Source organism: Podospora pseudopauciseta (genome assembly GCF_035222475.1).
Source record: "Podospora pseudopauciseta strain CBS 411.78 chromosome 7 map unlocalized CBS411.78m_7, whole genome shotgun sequence".
Classification (NCBI taxonomy): Eukaryota; Fungi; Ascomycota; class Sordariomycetes; order Sordariales; family Podosporaceae; genus Podospora; species Podospora pseudopauciseta.
The window spans coordinates 2,010,816-2,032,917 of record NW_026946667.1 but is presented as its reverse complement, the minus strand read 5'-3'; the positions used below and the strand labels follow the sequence as shown (position 1 = coordinate 2,032,917).

General features: G+C 53.3%; 5 protein-coding genes across 5 annotated transcripts; 2 read left to right on the top strand and 3 right to left on the bottom strand.

Moving 5' to 3' along the window:
- Positions 1-1,123: 1,123 nt before the first annotated feature.
- On the top strand, positions 1,124-2,839 carry QC763_709170 (uncharacterized protein; the record flags this gene model as incomplete). The annotated part of the gene is made up of 1 exon (XM_062915907.1): positions 1,124-2,839. One exon carries the CDS (start codon positions 1,124-1,126, stop codon positions 2,837-2,839), a length of 1,716 nt encoding a protein of 571 aa, XP_062761912.1.
- Positions 2,840-5,655: 2,816 nt separating this feature from the next.
- Positions 5,656-7,407, bottom strand: efg1_2 (rRNA-processing protein efg1; the record flags this gene model as incomplete). Its single annotated transcript, XM_062915906.1, has 2 exons — positions 5,656-6,829; positions 6,894-7,407. 2 exons carry the CDS (start codon positions 7,405-7,407, stop codon positions 6,009-6,011), a joined length of 1,335 nt encoding a protein of 444 aa, XP_062761911.1. The 3' UTR covers positions 5,656-6,008.
- A 276-nt stretch (positions 7,408-7,683) lies between these two features.
- Positions 7,684-8,547, bottom strand: efg1_1 (rRNA-processing protein efg1; the record flags this gene model as incomplete). The annotated part of the gene is made up of 2 exons (XM_062915905.1): positions 8,161-8,547; positions 7,684-8,105 (listed from the first exon to the last, which is right to left on the bottom strand). Exons 1-2 carry the CDS (start codon positions 8,477-8,479, stop codon positions 7,684-7,686), a joined length of 741 nt encoding a protein of 246 aa, XP_062761910.1. The 5' UTR covers positions 8,480-8,547.
- A 114-nt stretch (positions 8,548-8,661) lies between these two features.
- On the top strand, positions 8,662-12,783 carry QC763_709150 (uncharacterized protein). The gene is made up of 3 exons (XM_062915904.1): positions 8,662-10,143; positions 10,193-12,523; positions 12,617-12,783. The coding sequence occupies exons 1-2, from the start codon at positions 8,931-8,933 to the stop codon at positions 12,217-12,219; spliced, it is 3,240 nt and encodes a 1,079-aa protein (XP_062761909.1). The 5' UTR covers positions 8,662-8,930; the 3' UTR covers positions 12,220-12,523; positions 12,617-12,783.
- A 3,145-nt stretch (positions 12,784-15,928) lies between these two features.
- Positions 15,929-21,446, bottom strand: FUN31 (serine/threonine protein kinase). Its single transcript, XM_062915903.1, is given in 5 exon segments — positions 15,929-16,722; positions 16,784-19,926; positions 20,019-20,205; positions 20,294-20,434; positions 20,449-21,446. 4 exon segments carry the CDS (start codon positions 20,325-20,327, stop codon positions 16,454-16,456), a joined length of 3,633 nt encoding a protein of 1,210 aa, XP_062761908.1. The 5' UTR covers positions 20,328-20,434; positions 20,449-21,446; the 3' UTR covers positions 15,929-16,453.
- Positions 21,447-22,102: the final 656 nt, after the last annotated feature.

Below are 22,102 nucleotides of genomic sequence, written 5' to 3'. Positions count from 1 at the left end.
TCTATCGTATCTTGTCGATGCAGGTGTGCGCGTGATGTCTTTCCCCCCAAATAAGGCTGACGTGTCTCGGAAGCTGGAAGATGCCATATCTGATCGTCATATTAAGAGCAGTACTTCCAGGTACCTCTGAGATAGATGTGCAGGTACCGCCAGGTATGTACGCTACTGCCTTAGAGTGTGATATTCCCCCCTCTGGAAAAAGGGTCCAGCTGGCAGCGGGCTGTGGGCAAGGATAGGATTATTTTCAGGATTTACGGCCCCCCCATCAAACACCAAAGAGAGCTGTGCGATGACGGCACTCCTGTATTGGGGCTCTCATCGGCCGGCTTTTTTGGTGTGAGGGCGCTGGATGGGGGTTAGCGCCTCTTGTCTTCCGGAGCATTTGCAACGGCCCCTGTGATGGAGGTGTGCGAGGCGGCGTGGGCTGTGAGAGCATCAGTATGCAGACGCCCGGCGTTACTTGGGTCAATCAAAGCAAGATGGGAGCCCCGTCATTGTACCAAAATCAAGGTCTTGCAACCCGGTAGCCCTGCGTCTGCTGCTTGGACTCCCCCAGTTCTCCAGTCACAGTCGTCTAACCACCTTCGCTCGTTCGTTCTTGGCGGGGCTCGCAAAGCCAGGGCACGTCAATTTTGGCTTTGGCAACGACAAACTAGGAAATCCCAGCTTTGTTTCTTAGGGTCGCTATTAGGGCAGCGACCCGAGCCGACGTCCGCCCGCGCCGCTTGAACTTCAAGCGGGAAAGACAACCCCCTACCAATATCTACCGTCGAGGCTAGCTGCAAAAAGAGAGGTCATCGTGGTTGACTCTCGACCAAAAAAGACGGGTCCAACCTCTCCGCCTGTCCCCGTCAGCTCCTCATCCAGGAACAAAAATATTCCACGACAAGCGACAGGGGCACCTTACAACAGATAGTCCCTGTCTGTAGCGTCCGGCGCAGACATATATATGCAAGGTACCCGACCAAGCCAGAACCCGAAACCTGTTGTGCTTTCTTTCCCTTGGCTTCCTCCCCGTCTAGACCGGTCTATTCTTCTCTTTTGTTTTCGTTGCTCTTCTACCCGACTTGGTCCTTGGAATTCAACACACCCCCCCTACCTAGTCTGATCTACCTGATCGACCATGGAGGCTCCGTCACCGTCCGTGCCCGACGAGAAGGACCCTTGTAGGGAGCACCTCCTGGAGCGTCGTCAGCAGCTGACAGACTCTCTGTCTGCTTCTCCCTACGACCTGATCCTCTACCTGGAGCGAGCCGTGGTCCACTCTGACCTCGCCTACCCGGACCTCGCTGCTGGTGACGCCTACCGTGCTCTTCTCCTGGCCGACGAGGTCCGCGATGAGAGCTTCGAGTACCACGAGCAGGCCTTGGAAGCACTCAAGAGCTACTCAACAACGCCTTGCCCTGTGGTCCTTGACCATGGTTCCCTTACCGAAGGGATATCAGACGGCACCGCTGGCGAGGATGTTATGGAAGGGCTGGAGGGAGTCGGTCCCTATCAGCTCCTGGCCCACCTCGGTTCTGTCCGCGCCTATCAGATCCTGTCCTTGAGCCTGCTTCTCTGCGGGAGCCTAAAAAGCGCGCTCAGATTTTGCGAGAGAGGCCTGAACACGGCCCCGAACAACAGAGAGCTCAGCGAGATCAAGGGCTACATCGAGCAAGTCGGCCGCCGCAGACTACGAAAAGAGTCAGACGCCCCCATCGACATCAACAGCCTCCCCGACCGCGGTGTCGTCCGCCGTGAAGTCTACCCATGGAACACCCACGAACCGGACCGCTTCTCGGCCGAGTCGCTGGCCCACCTCAACAAGCAGCTGTCGACCATGGCTCCAAAGTGCGAGGTCCGCGTGTCTAAACTCCCCGTCCTCCTCGATGACGAGAGCAACACGGACGGCCACGACGTGATACCGACGTGTAATCAGCTCGGCCTCTTTGCCAAAGAGGACATCGCCCCGGGTGAGACGGTGCTGGAAGAGTATTCTCTCCTCACAGCCAACAACCGACACAAGGAATCCACCTGCGACGCCTGCGGGACGGCCCTCCCGCCCCTCGACCAACACTCCAAGGCGGTCAGCTGCCCGGAGTGCTACGACACCATCTTTTGCGACGACTTTTGCTTCACCAAGGCCCAAGAGCAATACCACCCCGCCGTGTGCGACACGGACGTGGACTCGATCGCCAAAGACCCCGACAACAAGGACATTGACCAGTCCCTCTACCTCTTGCTGCTCGCCCGCCTCCTGGCGATGTCGACACACCAGGAGATGCACCCCCTGGACGTGCCCTCGATAAAGTTCATCTGGGGCGACTTTGTCCCCTCGGAGCTCAACGAGATCGACCGCAGCATCAACGCCGAGCCGCCCCCGGAGTGGACCCTGCCTTTTTCGTTCGAGTACAACATCGAGATTCCGCTTCACATACTCGAGAAGATGGATATAGACATTTATGCCACGCTCGGCCAGCATGACATTTGGGTTTTCAACACCTGCTACGCCAAGTTCCGCGGCACGGCCTCTGCGCGCAAAAACTACCAGGACGGGCGCAGGGACGGGAGGCCGGATGTGGCGGCGGTTCATCCCTTTTGGTGCCTGGCTAACCACGACTGCGATCCGAATGTGAGCTGGGAGTGGGGGGGCAAGATGAAGCTTTGGGCGAGGGACAAGAGGGTTGTTGGGGGGAGGAAAGGAGGGGTGAAGAAGGGAGAGGAGATCTTGAATCATTACTGCGATGTGGAGCTGCCTGTTAAGGAGAGGAGGGAGTGGGCCAGGGGGAGTTTGGGAGGGTGGTGCATGTGCTCAAGGTGTAGGGAGGAGGCTGCTGGCAAGGAGGGGAGGGAGTGATGGGGGTTGATGGGGTGGTGGGGGAGAAGAATTAGTTTTTCTTCTTTTTCTCTTGTCTGGTTGTTTTTTGCTTGATATACACGCACAGCGAGGGGGTTTCTTTAAGGGGTTGGGGAGGAGGGAAAGGGGGAGCATCAGGCATTTTTGGGAGTGATGGATTTTTCTATCTACCTACTTAGGGGGAGCATATGGAGGAGGTGGGAGGGAAGGGGTTTCTTTTTCTTTTTTTTTTTTTTGTTTGAACCAAAAAAAACTTTCCAGGGCGTACGTTACCAAATACACGATGGGGTTGTGCGGCAGCTCTGGGGCGTTTGAACATTTTGACATTTCAAATTTTCTTTTTATCTGTCCGATCTGTTTTTTGCTTTTGCCAAATCTCCCAAAGTTCTTTGCAAGAAACCTGAGCGAATTGAGTGCATTTACCATCAAGTCCCCACCCATGTATATATCAAGGGTTGGGTTGGGGTTATTTCCAGAAATCCCATCTTTCGCATCACTCTCTTCGAAGAGTCTATCCAATATCCCATGAAAACAGTTCTTGGTTCATCTTCTCTTGCCCCCTTCTCGCCTCAATTCTCGTTATAACAAGACCTATGGAGCAATGTCGTGGTACTTCTCTTCTTCCAAAACACACATCTCGACCCTGGCTGTCAATCCACCACGCCTTCACTCACATGTTCCTGTCAAAAATCGACGATCACCGCACCTGACAAACTCGCATGTGAAATCATCCCAATTACGAAGCAACACAAACTGGGGGACAAGGGAAAGCGATGGCAAAAACCCCAAGAACGATATGATATGACACCCAAGTTCTAGAATCTCTTATGTCAGTAACCAAACGAGGGTGTAAGTGGGGAAACCGGCCAATCAAAACCATAGGATGTCGAACCCCAACAGAAATAAAAAAGTGGCACGCATCGATCAGTGGCTTAGCTCTATGGCGATGCTGATCGCGAGGCTTGTGCTTTCCTCGTAGGGAAAAACAGGTGGAAAATCTACCACACGAGGTCCAACAAACCCTGGGGATCAATTGTGGGTTTCTGGCGGCTAGACTAGGAGCGGAAGATACTCTTCCCGGACGACAGCGGCGGAGGACGTTCTTTTTCGAGGTAGGTTTGTGAATGGAAAGGTGAGGAGACTCCCCGGCAGTTCTCGTTTCCGAGATATGTCCTGACCACCGGGAACATTCTCAGGGAATTATTAAGCCAAGATGTGTGGAGAAACGAACATTGGTAATCTGAGGTTGCGGGAGAAGCAAAAGAGATTGATGGAAGGCTTGATGGAGGCTTGATATCCCGGGCGTTTTGCTCCGGACAGGGAACAGGTCCCTATCCATCTTCTCTGCATACGACAGGGCCTGTTAGAATGACAGCAGAAGGAGAGGATGGCTTGGGTTCTCGGGGTAGGAAACTTTGGGACTGTGCCACCAGAGCTCGCGGTTTGTCCCGGGGCGAGGAGGTTCCTTCATTGGCTCTGGTCTAGACAGTGTCTAATGGTAAGCTTCCTCTTATGATGTGGAAGATGGAGAAGTTACCTGAGCATGATGATGGACACGTGGCCTCCTCAAGTGAAATGGGGCTTACCCAACCCGGGGAATGAACAGCGGGCTCCATTGGCGGTTCTGGAGCTCTCGCCACGTCCCAAGGTTACCCCAGAGCAGCATTGAGGTTCGGTGACCGACGCTCCCAAGAACAGCAAAGTTGGACATGTCGCCTCTCAAAAGAGGGGTTCATTGGGCTTGGACTGTTGAGGGGGGGTAGGGGTCTATCCGTTCGTGCCGTCCAAGGGTCCTTCTTGTGTTCGTGCTCCCGCAGCTAACCACTCCACGGGACTCGTTCGTGTGGGTGCTGGCAGCTAGTGCTGCCATGGGGGTGTTGTCGAGGGTGCTACATGAGATTGCAGGGTCATGATGTACCGGTATGTACCTGCCACAAGGCAGCAGATCTATGGCGTGACGAGTGTTCGGATTGGGAACGGGCTTGGGAGCTGTCGATATCCCCAAGGGTCCTGTAATCCAATTAGCGACGTTGGAGGGCTGGCCGGCAGGTGCGAGATTCCTTGATAACCTGTTCTCGTAGGCAAGTCTGGGACTTGGGGTTTATCAACTGACAAAGTATGGATTGCAGGATGAGATAGACATCCGGAACAAGAGGCAAAGCCTAACACTCGGGCTCCTGTGCGGTGAGAGCTGGTGCTGATCTGGACATCTGTCTGCTGGCTTTGATGCAGAATTTCCAGGTTCGTTGCAGAAGCGAGAACGCTCGGCTCAGGCGTGTGATGAGCTGGCTACTGACAGCCCCCGGTATAAGTGACTGGAGCGACTCATGGGGGCTTTGGCCGGTGATGGTAGCGCAACCAGCGAGAGGCTCCACATAAGCGATCCAAAGGGGAAGAGCCGTCGACATCTGGTTTTGGAAGGAAGAAAGGAAGGGCTCAACTGTGTGTTATTACCACCTTGGAATGCGCGCCCAAAGGGGAGGTAGGCATAGATGCTGGAAGGGCGGTAGCTGTTCGGCAAACTAATGTCACAGTATGACGGTGTGTAGAGAGTTAACAAACTGACATTGTGGCAGGGAGTTCAATACTAAGCTTCTGGTACAGGGCTGCAGACTGATATCATTGTAGACAGCTCGTTGTGAGCAATGATACAACAATTATGGTCGAAACGGTGAAGTTCAATTTCACGTATAGGAGCATAAGGCCATGGCTATGTATTGCTATTTCGTTTCTCTTGTGCCAATGCCTCACCAACTGATGATAATCACCTTGCCTTGAATCATGAAGTGAGTCTTGATCGTAAGAGGCTATTATTTCCCAGTTTACTCGTGGGGTCAAGGTCAACAAGCCAAGAAGAGATGTCAACGAGCACGACAGGGGGGTTGTTACAAAGTTATATTTCACATGGTGAGGCTGGCTGCAACGCATTGTGGAAAATTTGACCATGTCGGCCATCATACATTAAACTGAAGAATATTCATCACCAGATACTATGCCAAGCTCCCACCAAAACCAGCCCATCATGAAAGCAAGAGAAAATAGAAGCCTTTCACCGCTCAGAATGGAATGCTTTTCTGCCCTTCAACTTTCATCATGGTCAGTTTCTCGGCATCGACCTCCCCGAACATTGACCACACCCTTTCCCATCCCCACTAGTTTCCCCGCCAACTCATCCCCCCAGCACACCCCTCACCTCACCCTCTCTCCTCCTCTCCTCCTGTTCCAAAATACCCAGTATATTCTGCGCAACCATATCCTTCGCAAACTTCTTACTATACACCCCCTCCACCCTCCCAAAGCCCTTCTCCCCCACCCCATCAGGTATGATCCAACTGTCAGGCCCCATGTCGGCATGCCCATCGAATACTCCATCCTGACCAGCTCTAGCAATCAAAACATACCTCGGCGGTTGAAACCCCAATTTCTCACACAGCGCAGCCACTCTCTTAGAAGGTGATTTCCCTGGTGCAGTATCATTCTCTTCATCATCCGGTGGAGGGTCAAGAGGGGCTCCGCCCGGGGGGTCAAGTAGTGAGGTGGTCGAGTCTGTTGGCTTTGGCGGGGGAGGAGGTTTAGAGGGGGATGACTGGGTGGGTGTTGTCATTGCTGAGGAAGAATGTCCCCCTTGAGAAGCAGCATGTGGGTTGGGGGATGACGGTTGGGATGACAAGGGGCTGTAGATCTTGCTCGTCGAAGCCATCATCTTATTCGAGGCATGGGGGAACGTCACGCTTTTCCCATCCTTTGGCATCATCCCCTCTGCCATCAGCCATTCGACGCAGCATTTCGCCGCGTACTTCTTCGCGTCCTTCTTCTTGGCGAAGCCATTCTCGACGAGCTTCTCTGGCTGGGGAAAAACAAGTGATTGAGAGCCGATGGAGCGGGAAAAGATTAGTATGCAGTTCCATTTTGTGTTTGGAGCTGCGGATATGGCTTCGTCTTTGTAGATGATGGAATTTTCGGTTCTGGCCTTGTGGGCGTCGATGTATCCTGGGTTGGTGTTAGTGATGTGAAGACATGAAGTGAAAGGGATGCATGAAAAGAGGGGACATACTCTGCAATAAGCTGATCCAGTCATGACCACCAGTATCAGGCTCTTCATCCTTGAGAGAAGAAGTCAAATCAGTCAGCGCCCTACGTTGGAGAGGTGTGATCGGTTTTGGGTCTTTCATCTGCTGCTCAACAAACAATGCCAAGGACTGGTAATCGATGCCGTCGTCGTTTGCAGCCGAAGAAGAAACCGTTGCTGTCGCCATGGTGCTCATAGGCGCAACAGGGTTGCGAGTGAGTTTCTGTCTGAACTTTTTCGGAGATGCCTGAGCTTGAGCTATCGTGTCATTGACGAACTGCCCCAGTTTGCGTTTCGCTTTTCTGGGGGGAGGCATGATGCTGATGAGGCGGACGGCTTTGGGGGGATTCGGGCTTCTATATGTGTTCGAGGCTGTCAAAGTGGGGCGGGGTAAGACCTCGTGTGCAAACGAAGACAAGAGTCCCAATTGGATGTGAAGCTGGCGAAGTTGGCAACAATAGTTTCGAGAAAACGAGGAAATGGAACGGGCGATGATCATTGCGAGGAGGTCAAACAAAAGCCACAGAGTCTGCCGCGCGAATGTGGTTGTAAGTGCGCTGTGGGCCTCACTTGATAATGCGCAGCGGCCCAAAAGACAAACAAGGCCTCCTCCACCAGTCGCATTTTGTTTGGCAAATCATAGCTGCACGAGCTGGATGCCTCCGTTTCTACAGAAAAACTATTCGCCGTCATGGGTATCATAATCAAGCCCGGGTCTCTGCCGGATTATCGTGTTTGGCAGCAACTCCCCTGCACCCTCACTCCCGTTTTGATCCTACTCAAAGAAGCCGCCACCATCTTCCTCCTCCTCCTCCTCCTCCTTCTTCTTCTTGGCCTTGGATTTCTTGGAGTTCTTCTTGCCGTCATCTTGTGCCCCCTCATCCTCCGCATCCTCGGCTGGTCTCCGATTTTGCAGCCTCTCCAGCGCCTTCTTGCCCTCCTCTCTCGTCTTCTCAATCAGGGCCCACATGGGTGGTCTCTCTGTGTGCAAATATTGAGCCGCCTTTTCCTCTTCTCCCTCCGCCGGCTTCGCATATAAACTGATGTAGGGCTCCATAAAAGGGTAGTAAATGGCGTAGTCAATGTCGACCTGCGCCTTGTGAAGATCTTCTCTGAGCTTGGCAATCTCGTCGTCATTCGTCGCTTGCGCCAGCTTCTTCTCGAGTTGCTTTGCAATCCTGATGGCCTTTTTCCGTTCTGCAATAGTCGATTAGTATGTTGAAGTACACAATAGACAGAGAAAATAGCCTACCAAAGAAGCGAACCATGTGGTACTTTGAAATCATCTTGGATCTGATCTTTTTGTATTGTGCATCGGCAATGCGGCGCTTGTGAGCGGCCAATTCTCTCTCCAGTTCCCTCTTCTTGTGAACAGGCAGCTTCTCGGGGTCATGCGCCAGCAGTCTCTCGATGGCGCGAGCGCGCTTCTTGATGGCAGTGTTGTTCTCAAGGTCGACGGCTTTGCGCGGCTTGGTCTTATGCGATCGCTCGTCTCTCGCTCGTTTTCTGGAAGGGTGCATGCTGTCGTCACCCACGGCTTGGGCCTCGGATCGAGATCGTTTGACACCCATTGTGAAGGTAGTTGTTGGTGTTGCTGTGTAAAGTCTCAAAGTTGCTTGACGAGATGCGATAACTTCCTTGTCGATAAAGAGAAGGCCAAAAAAAAGGTGGAGCTCAGACAACTGCAGCTGCCCCGCCAAGTCACTGTTAGGACAGGGGTTAGGGTTATTGAAGTTATAACCTCATCTCATCCGCCATGTGAAGGGAAGCTCTCAACAACACCTTGATCCAGCTTCGAAAAAAATGACCAATTCGCTCTTTTATGTTTGACAAGAGTTACTAATTCCCACGAGTCTCATACCTTGGATGAACCTTCCTTCTTTGATGATGAAACCAGGTCTCAGCAGATGAACACACGACACACTGCTCAACCACACACAGGGTACCCCGACTGACGAGGTAGCGGAGCTGTTGAATCTCATCACATCGTCTTCACCTCAGCCAGACCACGCAACTGCCATCATGGATCGGCCCGAGCCAGGGCTGATCAAATGGTCACCCAATGCCTCCCATAGCTCATTCATACACATCAACCTCCAACACCGCATGGTCCAGTTGTATGAGCCGACAGGACATGCCCAGCGCGGACGATTCGAGTATCGGAAAATCGCCGAACACGCTGACATCCCACCACTTACCACTTATGACTGGTCACCCTCAATGCCTGGTCTGGTGGCAGTGGGAACACCAACGGGCGTGGTCAACCTTTTGCGAGTAGACGACAACTCCAACGCCTATCTTGAGCTGGAACTCAAAATGTCACGCACATGTCACGCTGTGGCCTTCAACACGATGGGGAAGCTAGCAGTAGCTCTGGAAAGAGTGAGGAATGACAACTGCCTCTACATTTGGGACGTCAACCGACTATCCGGGATCGACTCCTCCGTGAGGGGTTTCCCCACCAACATCAGTGCCCCTTCAGACCCTACCTACCGGCTCGAACCAAGTGTGTCCGTTTCGAGTGTCAAGTTCTTTGAGGACGACCCCAATCTTCTGGTCGCGGGCATCAAGGGGACTGGATTGAGATTGCACGACCTCAGAGACCATCATAACGCGGCAATTACGTTCCGAACAGGGTGCTGTAACAACCTCGCCATCGACTATGCCGACCCACATTATTTTGCCTCCTCCGCCTTGGATAAGCCTGGTGTGATGGTCTGGGACAGACGCTACATTGACCCGCATCATGTCAATCCAGTATATGCCAAAGCTGTGCAGTCCGACAGCCTACCGCCGGGAGGCGCTTTACGTTTGGACCATGCCGTTGAAGAGGAGGCAGATTCAACATTGACGGACAATAAGAATTCATTTATCCGGGCCCTTCGTTTCTGCCGTGACCAACCTGGTTTGCTGGCAATGTTGTCACGGACAGGCCAACTCAAGGTTCTGCACACAAGGCGCGAGCATCTCGAGCCAGAGTTGGTTGTGGAAGGAAGCCCAGAGTTGCTCGAGGTTGCACGGTCGCGCGAACTCGAGCCTCTCTACGCCGACCCAGCTCGCAAGAATGACAAAGTTGTGTCTTTTGACTGGATCACGATGAGCTCCCCAGTTCTTCAACCGCGCATACTGGTCCTTAGGGCCAACGGAGCATTTGGTGTGGTCAAAAAGCCATCTTTTACGTCTGAATACCCATACAAAATGGTCCCATGGCAACCGCCACATCGAGGATTTGAGGGTAATTTGTCTCCATCTCACTCACTTTATGGATAACTGACATGTGGCAGAAAACACACCCTATCAAGACCTTATGGAGTTTGAACCATCTCATTCACATGCCATGCTCGGGCCATTGCTAACCGAGACCGCTCTCCTCGACAAGCCTGTCTTTGGCCCCAACAAAGTTGACGTGGCTGCTGTGGTAGAGCAGACGTTTGCTACACCACCCAAAGAAGTCCTCACTGTTCAAGTCTCTGGGGATGCCGAGCTTCCAGCAGCATTTCATAATGCAACTACTGTTGCAGAACAGCTGAAGGCGCTGAGATCAATGGTCAAGGCCACAGAGGTAGGCACTCAAGCCGAGCCGCCTTCACAACGCCACCGCCATGAGAAACTCCTCATGGAGACTATGTACTTGGCCCGCAACTCGCCCAAAGCAAGAAATGTGCTGGATCACATTATGCTTCTGCGAGCCAAGGAGGGGTACTTATTCAACTATGAGAAAAACAGGGAGATTGTGTCGGATGATGTCTGGTTGAGGGATGTGTGGGCGTGGGTTTCTGGCGCTCAGGAGGCGGCATCTGATGGGGGGATGATGTCGCACCCTCTTGATATTGGATACCTGGGCGTCTACACAATATGGTCAAACGATCTCGGAAGCCGACCGCACATGAGACTTTCCGACGGCGAGCCGCCACCAGACGAGGCCGGGTGGGAACGCTGCCTCAACGCGATCAACAAAAAGCTCGGCATTCCCAAATATGACGGCCCGGCGCCGACGTCGAGGCCTCACCACCGAGAGATGTGTTTGGAAATGTGCAGCTACGGTCGATCCTATGAGTCTGAGTGTGAAGAGGCCATGTCTGACAGGACGCTCAAGAAAGACTCAGCCTGGTACACCATGGTCGCCGCCAACACTCTCTTCCGAGGTGACATCAAAGGCGCCGTCCAAGTTCTCAAAAAAGCCAGCAACGAGCACCCCGAACTCTTGTTTGTATCCCTCGCCCTCCAACTAATAGGCAAAGACAAGGTCGAAACCCTCGACTTTGACGCCCGCGTCGCCTCCAAAACCGACCCCTATCTCCGCGCCATTTCCTCCATCATCGCAACCGGCGACTGGGCTTCAGTCGCCGACCAACCCTCCCTTCCTCTCCGCGACCGCATCTTCATCGCCTTGCGAACCTTTGACGACGACCACCTGGACTACTGGCTCCAAGCGCAAGTCAACAAAGCAATCTCCTCTGGCGACATCGAAGGGATAGTCCTCACAGGCATCACAGACTCTTTAGTCGACATCCTCTGCAGCTATGTCCACAAGTTCAACGACTTCCAAACCGCCTCACTTTTGCTCTCGATCTGCTCCCCCCGCTTCATCGACGACGTTCGCGCAACCGCATTCAGGGAAGCCTACCGCCGCTACCTCCAACGTCACCATGCGTTTTACCTCCGCGCGAAATTTGACGTCGAGTCCACCAAACGGAGCAAACACCTCGGCCGACCGACAGTGAAACCCCCCGGCCGTCAAATCGCTCTTCGCTGCGTGTATTGTGACGCGGAAACGTCAATGTCGGGCCAGCAGAACCGCCCTCCTAGTCACGAGGGTACCACCCCCAATTTTATGCTGTTACCCCCTTCTGCGTCAAGCGCTTCATCAACCCACCCATCCCCAGCCACGATATCCATCATCCCAGCAGGCAACACCTCCAAGGCCTCCAAAGTCCGGAGCAACAATCCGTTCACAGACAAGATGATCTCCAGTGGAATTTCTTGTCCCACCTGCAGACGCCATTTACCTCGCTGCGTGGTCTGTTTGGAAGTTGTGGGGCTGCCGAGGAGTGACCAGGCCTGGCATTGGCATCATAACACAGGGACGGGGGGAATTGGCGGTGGCGGCGGTGGCAGGATAGGAGTAAGAGGCGGAGAGGATCAAGAGATGAAACTAGCGGCGAGATTTCCCACTTTTTGTCTGCAGTGCCTGCACGTCCTGCATTTGGACCACGCGAGGAAGTGGTTTGCTAGGCATAGGGAGTGTCCGGTTCCCGAGTGTAAGTGCAGGTGTAATTTCAGGGCGAATGAGGAGTTGGCGTATCGGTGAGAGGTTTGGTGGTGGTGGGTTAACTGTGAGGATTTCTTTTAAAATGTGGACTATTGTAGGACGAGTTTTAGGGGCAGGGGCACTTTCTGCTGCCGAAATGAGAAGATGTCTGTCTGAGTTGAAACTGTTGAAAGGGCTATCAGGGTGATCAGAGGAAGCCCTCACGCTCGGGATGTAGGATCATGGAGATACTGATCACCGAGATGAAGCTACATTAGCAGGACCAATGGTGGAGTATGTATCTGCACAATGTATCACGCCTGGACGAGCAAGATATTATAAACTCAAATCGTGTTTCCTCCTGGTAAGTGGGCAATTTCGATTATAGCCTCATGCCAGCTTCAAGGCTGCTTGATATTCCTCCTCCCTTCTACACTAATCCATTTCCCCCTGATAGACACCCTTGTGTCTTAAACCGCAAAATGCTGTTGCATGAATCGCCTACATCCAAGTCTCCCGTTGTCCGATTGAAAAACCTCCTGCGTCCGTTTCGAGACAAAAGGCTTCTCTTTCGACGACTAGACGTTCAAGCAACAGTCCCAAACCTTCTTCTCGAGGTCCCGCGGGTTGTAAGGCGTCATGTCAAGGTCAGTTCCCCGATCTTTGAGGAGCTCATGGAGAACCCTGAGCTTTCCTGTTGGTTTTTGGTTGTCAGTCGAGCTTTACTAACTTACTAACGGCAACCTGACTGACATGCCCGGATGGTGCCGGTCGCAACAAGGCGATGCTCCGCCATTCTCCCGACCGCCGCCACCGACTTCGAACAGTCTCCTGCAACGTTTTCAGTGACGGGTCGCGCCCTTTTTGACCTCGGTGTTGTTGTTCGCAGCCTTGTGGGGAGAGGGAGGTGCGGTGATCTTGGTGTCGGCTTCGTCTTCTGATTTCACAAATCGACTTTCCATCGACGGATTTTGGTGGTTCTGTCGCTCATCTTGTCGATGGTTTGAGTTTAATTGTTGCGAGAGTGAAAGAGAAAAATGAGGGGGAAGAGATTATTTGTTGTTCTAGTTTGAAAATTGAGGAAGCAATAGGACCTGAAGCAAGGCGGTATAGTCGCAAGCAGGGAAGGAAGGAAAGTGGTGCGGTGCGATTCTGGCTACTTACCTAGGTAAGGCACCAAAGTATCTAGGTGCGGGTTGTATCGGAACCTCTATGGATATGTTCGTGGTCATCGAGAGATCATGCTGGGAAACAGTTTATGTAGATTTGAACCCGCATTCCAGATAAATTTGTACATGGCGGCCCCGGTAGCTCCATGCCATATTCAAGACCATACAGGCCCTGCTATCTCTTCTCTGCCAAACCAATGCCCTGTGATACACCCCCTCAGAGGGGACCCTCAAACCGCAGTATGCTTCCCCTTGTCTAGCCCCCTCCAATCCTGGGTGGCTCTGCTTACAAAAGGGCCCTCAGATATCGATTTCTCTTGTAGACAGCATGGCCACACATTCTTGTGATCCAGTTCACCTCTATGGTGGTTGTTCGTGTCAACATCAGCCCCACCCTCGTCGATTAATTCACGTAACGACACGGAATTCCCTAGTTGTTCAGCCATGTCAGATGGGAACTGATGGCTTATCATGGCATGCCTTACTTACCTGAGTGGTACCAGTCGCAGTACGGTGATCCTATACCATCCTCAAAAGCTCCAGGTTCGCAGAGACGTTTGCAGCGCTTGCATTGAGTGATTGGGGTGTTGGGGAACTTGTCCTCAGGTCCTTCGTATGGTGGAGGTGCCGTAACCTCGGGGCTCTCCACGGCGGAATAGTTGGGACAGGTGGCCTTGGGGCTTTGCGTAGTAGAAGCGTCCGAGGTTGCGATCTCGGAGTGTTGCCCAGTTTGTTCGTTGGAGGATGCGGCCTCGGAGCTTTGCACGACGGGATCATTTGATGTGGCCTTGGAGCTTTGTACGACAGGATGATGAGAGGATGTGACCTTGAACTTTTGTATGGCTGAACCATCGGGGCATACGCTCTTGAAGCTTGACGGAACGGAATTATCAACGAGTGTGCCCATGGAGCTTTGCCTAACTCGATCGTTCCCGTGCGTGGCCCCGTCGCCAGGTTGACGAAAACAGGAGAGGGTAGTCCCCATTGTCTTTGGAGAAGTCAGCGTCGGTCGATTAGATGATGAGGAGAAAGAGCGTAACAGAGAATAGAAGAAGAAACCAATTCCAAGTCTTCAATGCGAAAGCTTGGATAAGACTAACTTGGGGAAGGTGAACAGAACAGCTGTTCTAGTGGTGATGGTGATGATAGAAAGATCATCACACGGAAAAGAAGAGAAAGGCTGGTTAAAATAGCGAAAATATGCCCAAGTCAGATGACACAAATGATATAAGTGAACAGTAAAGACTCGTCTATCGGGTGAACCTGCTCAACCTAAAAGCGCCACATGGGGAGAGAGGCATTAGGGGGGGCAGAAAAGTTTGAATCGACTCTTCACGTTTTGGGCCACCGGAGACGATGACATGGAGAGCCTCAAGTGACCCGAAATGATGCAGAAATCTTGACGAGAATGACAACCATGCCTGCATATCAGCAAACCGCTTTGTAAACACCTGAATGCGAGTTTGGCTTGAGGTTGAGAAGTGATACACAGATCACTTCTGAAAACAATAATGCAATCTGAATAGCAGCTTCGCTTCTGCATACGTAACCACACAGTCTTCAACAGTATTCTTTTTCGGAACAGCGATATAGAAAACAGATACCAATGCCGCTTTTGTCATGTCGAAGAGGAGATCATTGTAATCCATTTCCTTTTACTCAAAAGCCCGGACAGCAATATCGAGACAAGACAAACTTCAAATACATCGATAATAACTCTAACCCGTCCACTTATACACGATGTCCAAAAACTTTCCACCCACCTCACGATGTCCAAAACTACCCCAAACAGCCTTTCGTACACCCTCACTTTTCTCATATATAAACGCCCTACCTCATCCCGACCCCATCTCCCAATGCTATCCACCCATCTACAACCCATTGAAACAGCCTACAAACAATAATCAGCAAATTGATTCGTCCTCGTCCTCGTCCCCGTGCCCGCGCCCACGCCCGCGCCCGCCAGGAAGAGAAAGGCCGTCGACAGGAAGAGAAGCCGGTATATCCCTCCCCAACATCCATAGCCGCTTCTCCTGCCCAAAGAAGAAGACGGCGATGGCCTCACTTCATCCCCCCCCTTTGCCCTTTCCCTTCCAAGTAGAGGGGCATCAAACCCCGTAGCGAATGACAAAACGCTAACAATCCCCCCAGCAGCCAAAAATCAGTGGGGATCCATCCCCTTATCCCGAGAGGTAGAAATGTCCCCTCTCCCCCGAGCACGAGCAAGCGCCTGACGACGTTGACATGCTTGGCGAGGAAGTCCCTATCAACGTCAACGCACGCTCGCTCTTCCGAGCCAGGAGACGAGGAGGTAGAGCAGGAGGAGGACCATGACGACGGGGATGTGAGAGACGCCAGATGTGTGGCCCCCTCCTTCTCTTCGTCGTCGCATGGACAAGTGAGGATTACGAAAGTATGCTGAAGGGGACGTGGACATGACTACTCCTCCACAGGTAGACTGTTCACCCCCCCATCGTTGGAAGAAAGAAGGGGCCTTGGTGTGTGTGATTGGTGTTCCTGGCTTGGTTGGCATTAGCCCGCTGTTTCTGTCCATCACTGCAAACACCGTTGAATAGCACGCTTGAACGACTCTCACTCACAACTTATCGATTGACTAAAGAAAAATAATGTATACAGACTTTACTCCCATGACAACAACAACAGAGGTGGTGAAAATATAATGTAACTCTCCCATCATCATCAGCATCATACACTTACTCTCTCTCTCTCTCTCTCTCTCTCTCTCTCTCTCTCTCTCTCTCCTCCTCTAACCCCACATCTCTTCGTCTCTTCGTCTCTTCAACACCACAAAAGAAACACAAAGACGTATACCACCCAACCCATCAATTTTCATCCGCCTAATCATCTTTACTCATCTCAATAGTCATATACGCCATAAACCATGCATCCACGATTCCCTTTAACCACCCACAGCAGCACAAGAAACAAAGAAAGAAAAACGCTTCAGCTTCTGTTTGTTTTAATCCACAACCAACCAACCCCCCCCCTAATACCATCTCTCTGTCACTGTCCATTTTTATCCTCCCTCCTAAAAACCTCGGGGTATCATCACGCCACCACCTCTTTTCCTCCTCTCTATCACTCTCTTCATCCAAACCCCCTATCTACTCCATCATCCTACACCAAGGATGCGCCAACACCTGCTCGATATCCAGTCTCTGCTCCACGTTCCGATCCAGCATCTTCCGAATGAGATCAATGCTGTCGTCACTGATGGTATACGGCACCCTCAGGTCCCGGTCCATAATCTCATCAATGCTGTAGAACGGGTTCTCCTTGTAGATGATGGTGTAGAGCAGAATGCCCAACGCCCATACATCCTGCTCTTTGCCACCGTAGGGCCTGCCAGCCAGAACTTCTGGGGCTGCGTAGTCTGTTGTTTCATCTAATGTCAGCAATCCACAGTTTTCTGACAAGTGACCAAGAAGTCTCACCAATGGTGCCCACAAAAACATCAAACGGCCCGCTCTTGATATACGCCGCGCTCCCAAAATCAATCAGCTTGATCCTTCCCTCCCCATCCAAGATGACATTCTCGTCCTTGATATCCCGGTGCACCACCAGCGCCTTAGTGTGCAGGTGGTGAATCGCTCTCGCGACCTGAACAAAGATGCTCCGGCACTCTTGCTCCTCCATGTTGGCGCGAAGCTCAATGTAGTCGAAAAGATCCATCCCCGGCAAGCCGTGCGGCACCATCTCAATGTAGTAATTCACTTCGTCCTCGAAAAAGTCCTCCATCTCGACAATGTTGGGGTGCTTGAAGCCGTCGCGACGCAGGTAGTCCAGCACGTGGATCTCCAGCGGGACGGTACCCAGTCGTCTGTCTCGCGTCCACGTGTCGACCAGAATGCGCCTCTTGGTAACATATTTGAGAATGCTGCGCTTGCCGCTGTCGCGATAACGGGCCAGCTTGACTTGGCCGTAGGCGCCTTGTCCCATTTCCTCGAGGATGACAAAGTCGTCGATCGACTTCTTCTTTGTTTCTGACTTGGCATCAGCCGCGATCGCCGGTTGTTGCTGCTCCGTTGGTGCCTCGGTGCCCTTGATGGCACCCCCGGTGATTTTGGCAGCGGCGTTGTAAGCAGCGTCCTTCAGCTGTCTCGCCAGTGAGGAGGCGGCCGTCTGTTCCTCCTTTGGCGGCTCGTTGTCAGAATCCGACTGCATTTCCACCGGTGTATGCGCGGGTGTTTGTCCAGGTGACGGTTGGTGAAGCGGGGTGGCAGCGCCAGAGAGCAACGGCGACGATACTCCCAAATTTGTTCTGGATGCGTGCAGGTGCCTAGAGTAGGTTATCCACAAAGCATAAACCATCTCTGTGTGTGGTACCACAAATTTGTCGTTGGCTCCCCCAGACGCCGAGTCATCATCGCTCCCCTCCTCGACCACCTCCTCGTGGATCGTGGTTTGGTTTTCACTCTTCACCACGCGCATCTGAATGTCAATTTTGAGTTCGGAGCCATCCCGATGCTTGGCCGGAAGACCTTCGGGCCGCAAAAATCCCGTTGCAGCATCCGGCCGGCCCTCTCTGAGGGCAAGGAAGGCCGATGCTTTCCTGAAGGAGTGCTCCGGAATCACGATGCCATCAACCAAGTGAATGCCATCTTCGTCCGTCAGAATCTGAAGGATCCTGTCAAATTTTGGCACCAGGCTGTTGATAGACATCCCGTCCGGCTTCTCGTGACCGAAAAGGGCGCCACAAAAGACAGAGTTTGAGCTCTTGATCTTCAAGCTCTGAGGGGCTACCACAACGATACCGGCAATGTGGGGGAAACTGGACACTCGCAGTTCAGTTGTCCCCCGGACCTGCTCGACTGTGGCCGGAATGTTGATTCTGTCGCAGTTTCGGCAGGTGTAGTACTTCTTCTTGGTAATCTCATAGTAGTCGACCTCGCCGAACCGTGGGTCAAAGCCTTGGCGCGGAATACGGGGTATCAACCGCCCAACGTCCAGGCCAGGCTGGATCGTCTCGTCTCCCCAAATAGGGCCCAGCGCACCGGAAAGTTTGACAACGTTGCCGTCTTCGTCAACGTCCACATACGCAACGTCCTCGTGGATCTCCTCCAAGACCCAGATGAGGCCCACCTTCTTCTCCTTCACCCACAAGCTGGCCGAACCAGTTGCGCCGTTTCGCTTTTGGATCGGGACCACGTCTCCGCACAGCAGCACGCCCCTAGACTTGCTGTTATTATGAGCATGCCCCGGCTTTGGTGGCTTAGGATCGCCGTTGTGGATCGTTGCAGGTCGCCGGCCAGTCTTGGGGGCCTGCGTCCTCGAATTGGGCTTGCTCAAGAGTTTTGCCGTGATTCCACCCCCGCGAGCACCGAGCAGACTCTTAGTCGGCGTGGTTACTTTCGTCGGTGATGGGGCATCGTTCTCAGAGCCATCTCCCGCATCGTCGTGCACGCCCGCCTGCAGCTTTCGCGACAGCCAGTTCCGCCTTTCTTCCTGCACCACCTCCAAGATACCCATCTTCCTGACCTCGGCCTTGGTCACACCAAAAAGCAAACAGGCAAGATCGTTGGCGGCAAGAATCGTCCATGGTGGCTTCGACTCTGTGGTGAAAATGGCCTGGGCGGCAGGTACCCATCTCGTGGAGCCATGTGCCGCACCTGGCAGCGAGGTAGCTGTGTTGATCATGGGAGTGAAGGCTTGCTGAGGTGATTTTCGCGAGATGATGTGCTGTGCTTGGACCGGCTCGGTGGCAAGGAACGGCTGGGCCATGGCGTCCATAAGCTTTTGCTGCACCGATATCTGGACAGTGTCGGTCATGGTCCGCTTCAGCGCAGCGTTCGGACGAATAGCAGGTGGAGGAGGTGTCGTCTTCCCGGTTGTGTGCGTTTTTGCTGTCGTGCCGCTCTCGTTGGTGGGGGTTCTCGATGAGCTCTCAGAGTCGGGCTCTCCTCCCATGAGGAGCTGAGGTCTGGGGAGGGGTGCAGTAGCCGGCGCATCCTTCAGCTCAGCAGGTTCCAGGGTCAATGGGGACAACAAGGGCGTTCTCTCGATCGGACCTGGGCTTTCAGTCCTCGGGAAGAACTCCTTATCAAACACATTCTCGTCAGACATGGTTGCAGGACCACTCAATGGACCTGTGGGGATGCTAAGGTCCCCATTTGGAATGTTACCAGCCCCTACCAGTTGGGCTTTCGCGAGGAGGTCCAGCATGTTCTGCATCTCCACGTCACCAGTGACCCGAGCTTGCGCGCTGGCCATGGCAGCGCTCGTCGAGACTGACCAACCCATCCGATCTTTCATAAACTCGATGGACTTTTTGAGGACATTTTGGCGGCTGTGCAAAAGATCTTCAGACTGATGCGCAAACGAAAAGGAATGCAACGACTCGGACGGAAAGCGGTTCAGGTCTTCAGTAAAGGCAGGAGAAGTTGGGCCAGGAGAGATGGGTGTGTTGCCCATGTCGGACAGCACCGAAACGGACGAGCATCTGGTGAGAGCGCTGAGAGAAGGTGCCCGACTTCCAGAGGAAGGCATCGTGGGAGCTCGAACGGGATTGTGCTGCTGCCGGATGCGCCTGAGCCCCGACAGGCCCAAGCCGTGATCGTGGTCCGTCATGATTGAGCTCCTGAAAGGACCAACATGTCAGTATTTTCAGCTCAGGCAGTTCAAAGACCAAACACAGCGACGAAGCCCCAACACATCTCGACTCGAGCTAACCTTGTGATGGTGTCATATTCCGTGGCAGAGGGCCCAGCATCAAACGAGAATCGGATTCGAGCCTTTTCAGAGTTATCACCGCCCATATGCCCTAGGTTTCCCGTGCTTCGGTTCTTTGGGATGTGCAAGCCCGGCGAGAGCCTTGACCGGCCGCGCTGCTCCTCGGCATCGTGTCGTGTTTCGTCGCCTGTCACCGGGTTGGCCCCTTGTCAGCACTGACTCCAACTGTGCGGGCAAAGAAGAGCGGCGTAGCATTAGGTATCCGTGAAACCCACCATTGTCATGGTTCCCACCATATACACCGAGCATAATTGGCGCAAGCAGAGTGTATTCAGTGATCTACAGTGTAGCAAATGCGTATGGAAGGGTATGTGTTGGAGAGAGGGGAGAGGCTCGTGGCTCGTGGTTCGTGGCTCGTGTCTCGTCTCTCCTGGCTCGCGGCTGGCGGGGTTGGCAAGAGTCGAGCCCAAGCTACGTCTGTCTGTCGGGTGTGGTCAAGCTCAAAGACAAGACAAGATTCAGAGCCCACCCCTCTTTGTATTTGGTCCCCTAGTACTTTGGCGGCGCAGAAATAGCTGGTGTCTTGAGTACGGAGGTAGGGCAGCGGCGAGTGCAGGGGACGAGGTGCAGATTTTTGAAGCTCTCGATAGGGCTGCCAGGTGAGGTATGCATGCACTTTCGAAATCGGAGGGCCCGTTGAGGAAGAGTGCGACTGCGACTGCGGCTGCGACCGCGACTGGACAAGCGACGGGCAGCAGTGGAGGGATGGATGGGTTCGAGTTGATTCGACCGTGGCTGCTGTCAGTCAGATGCCTTGTGGTTCTCTCAAAGTCTGGATAGGTGCCCGATGGAATCGTGTCGCTGGCCGTCGCACGTTGTTTGCAGCGAAATCGAGATTGTGAGGATGATCTGTCACTCGCTGGGTCCGCTCTTGCAAGTATTTAGCGGGCTGCCCCAAGTTTAGATGTGCATGACGAGCAGTGATGGGGCGGGCAGAGGGGGAGTTCAGGTTGGCCACCATAGGGCAGCCCATCACGGCACAGTGCGCACACGGTAGAACATTTGGCCGCAGTGATCATCCCGAGGCCAAAAAGCCCCAAACGGCCACACAGACCCCCGCGGCCCGGCGCGATAAGCGCTGAAGTGGCTATTTGTTCTGCCGCTTCAAAGGGCAAAAGTCAACAAATGCTCGATACAACAACGGCATGACACAGGTCCGTTTCTCCAGGCATCCAGGACGGGTTAAGGCTGTGTAATATCTCTGATGAACTACCACGCGTGTTCCTGTTCCCCCGCCGGTATCACGAAATGAGGATGGCTGCAGGCTTGCTTCTCTCTGCCCAGTTAGAGACCACCTTCAACCCAACCAGCCAAGCCCGCCACAGTCCCAAGCTGCTGGAAACGCACTGTGGACCCCGAACGAAACCCTCATTCCTCGAATTCCTTCCCTGCTTTTTGGTGAGATCCGCATGGCTGCCGTTGCATTGGTTGCAGTCCCAACGCGGGGGCCCATGTGAAAAGAACGGCAGGCCAACTGGGGTTCAGCAGGTGTTTGGGTTTTGGTCTCATCGTTGCAAGGCCCTCCGGCAGTTGCCTAACTGACAGATATTGAACTACCTTGGGAGGTATTCAGACAACGACGGCTTCCAGCAGCCACTACGGGCAGTGGCACAAGAGGCCCAGAGGCACAACAGCCACTCGGCGAAAGACGTCTCGGGCGAGGTCATCGTGCAGCTTCCCAGCATCTTGTCATGTTGATCATTTCCAGAGTTTGCTGTTTCTTTTCCGCAGGTTAGACCCTGCGATGGTCCCCAATGTCGCACGATCGCATGGCCTGCATGATTTTCGAGGTATTTTATCGCCCTGAATCCAAGACACAACCACGACATCGTGATCTCATTCCAGCGCTCATGGAGGGGAAATGCCAGAGGTGAAGAATCACCAACAACCCCCGCATGCATCCCGCGTGTAGAAGGTAGTATTCCGATCTCGCTTCGAAGTCATACATCGCTAGCAACATCGCTCTCACACACACTACGACCTGTCAAGCCAAAATTACTCAGAGCTCACTTGTGGGGAGATGG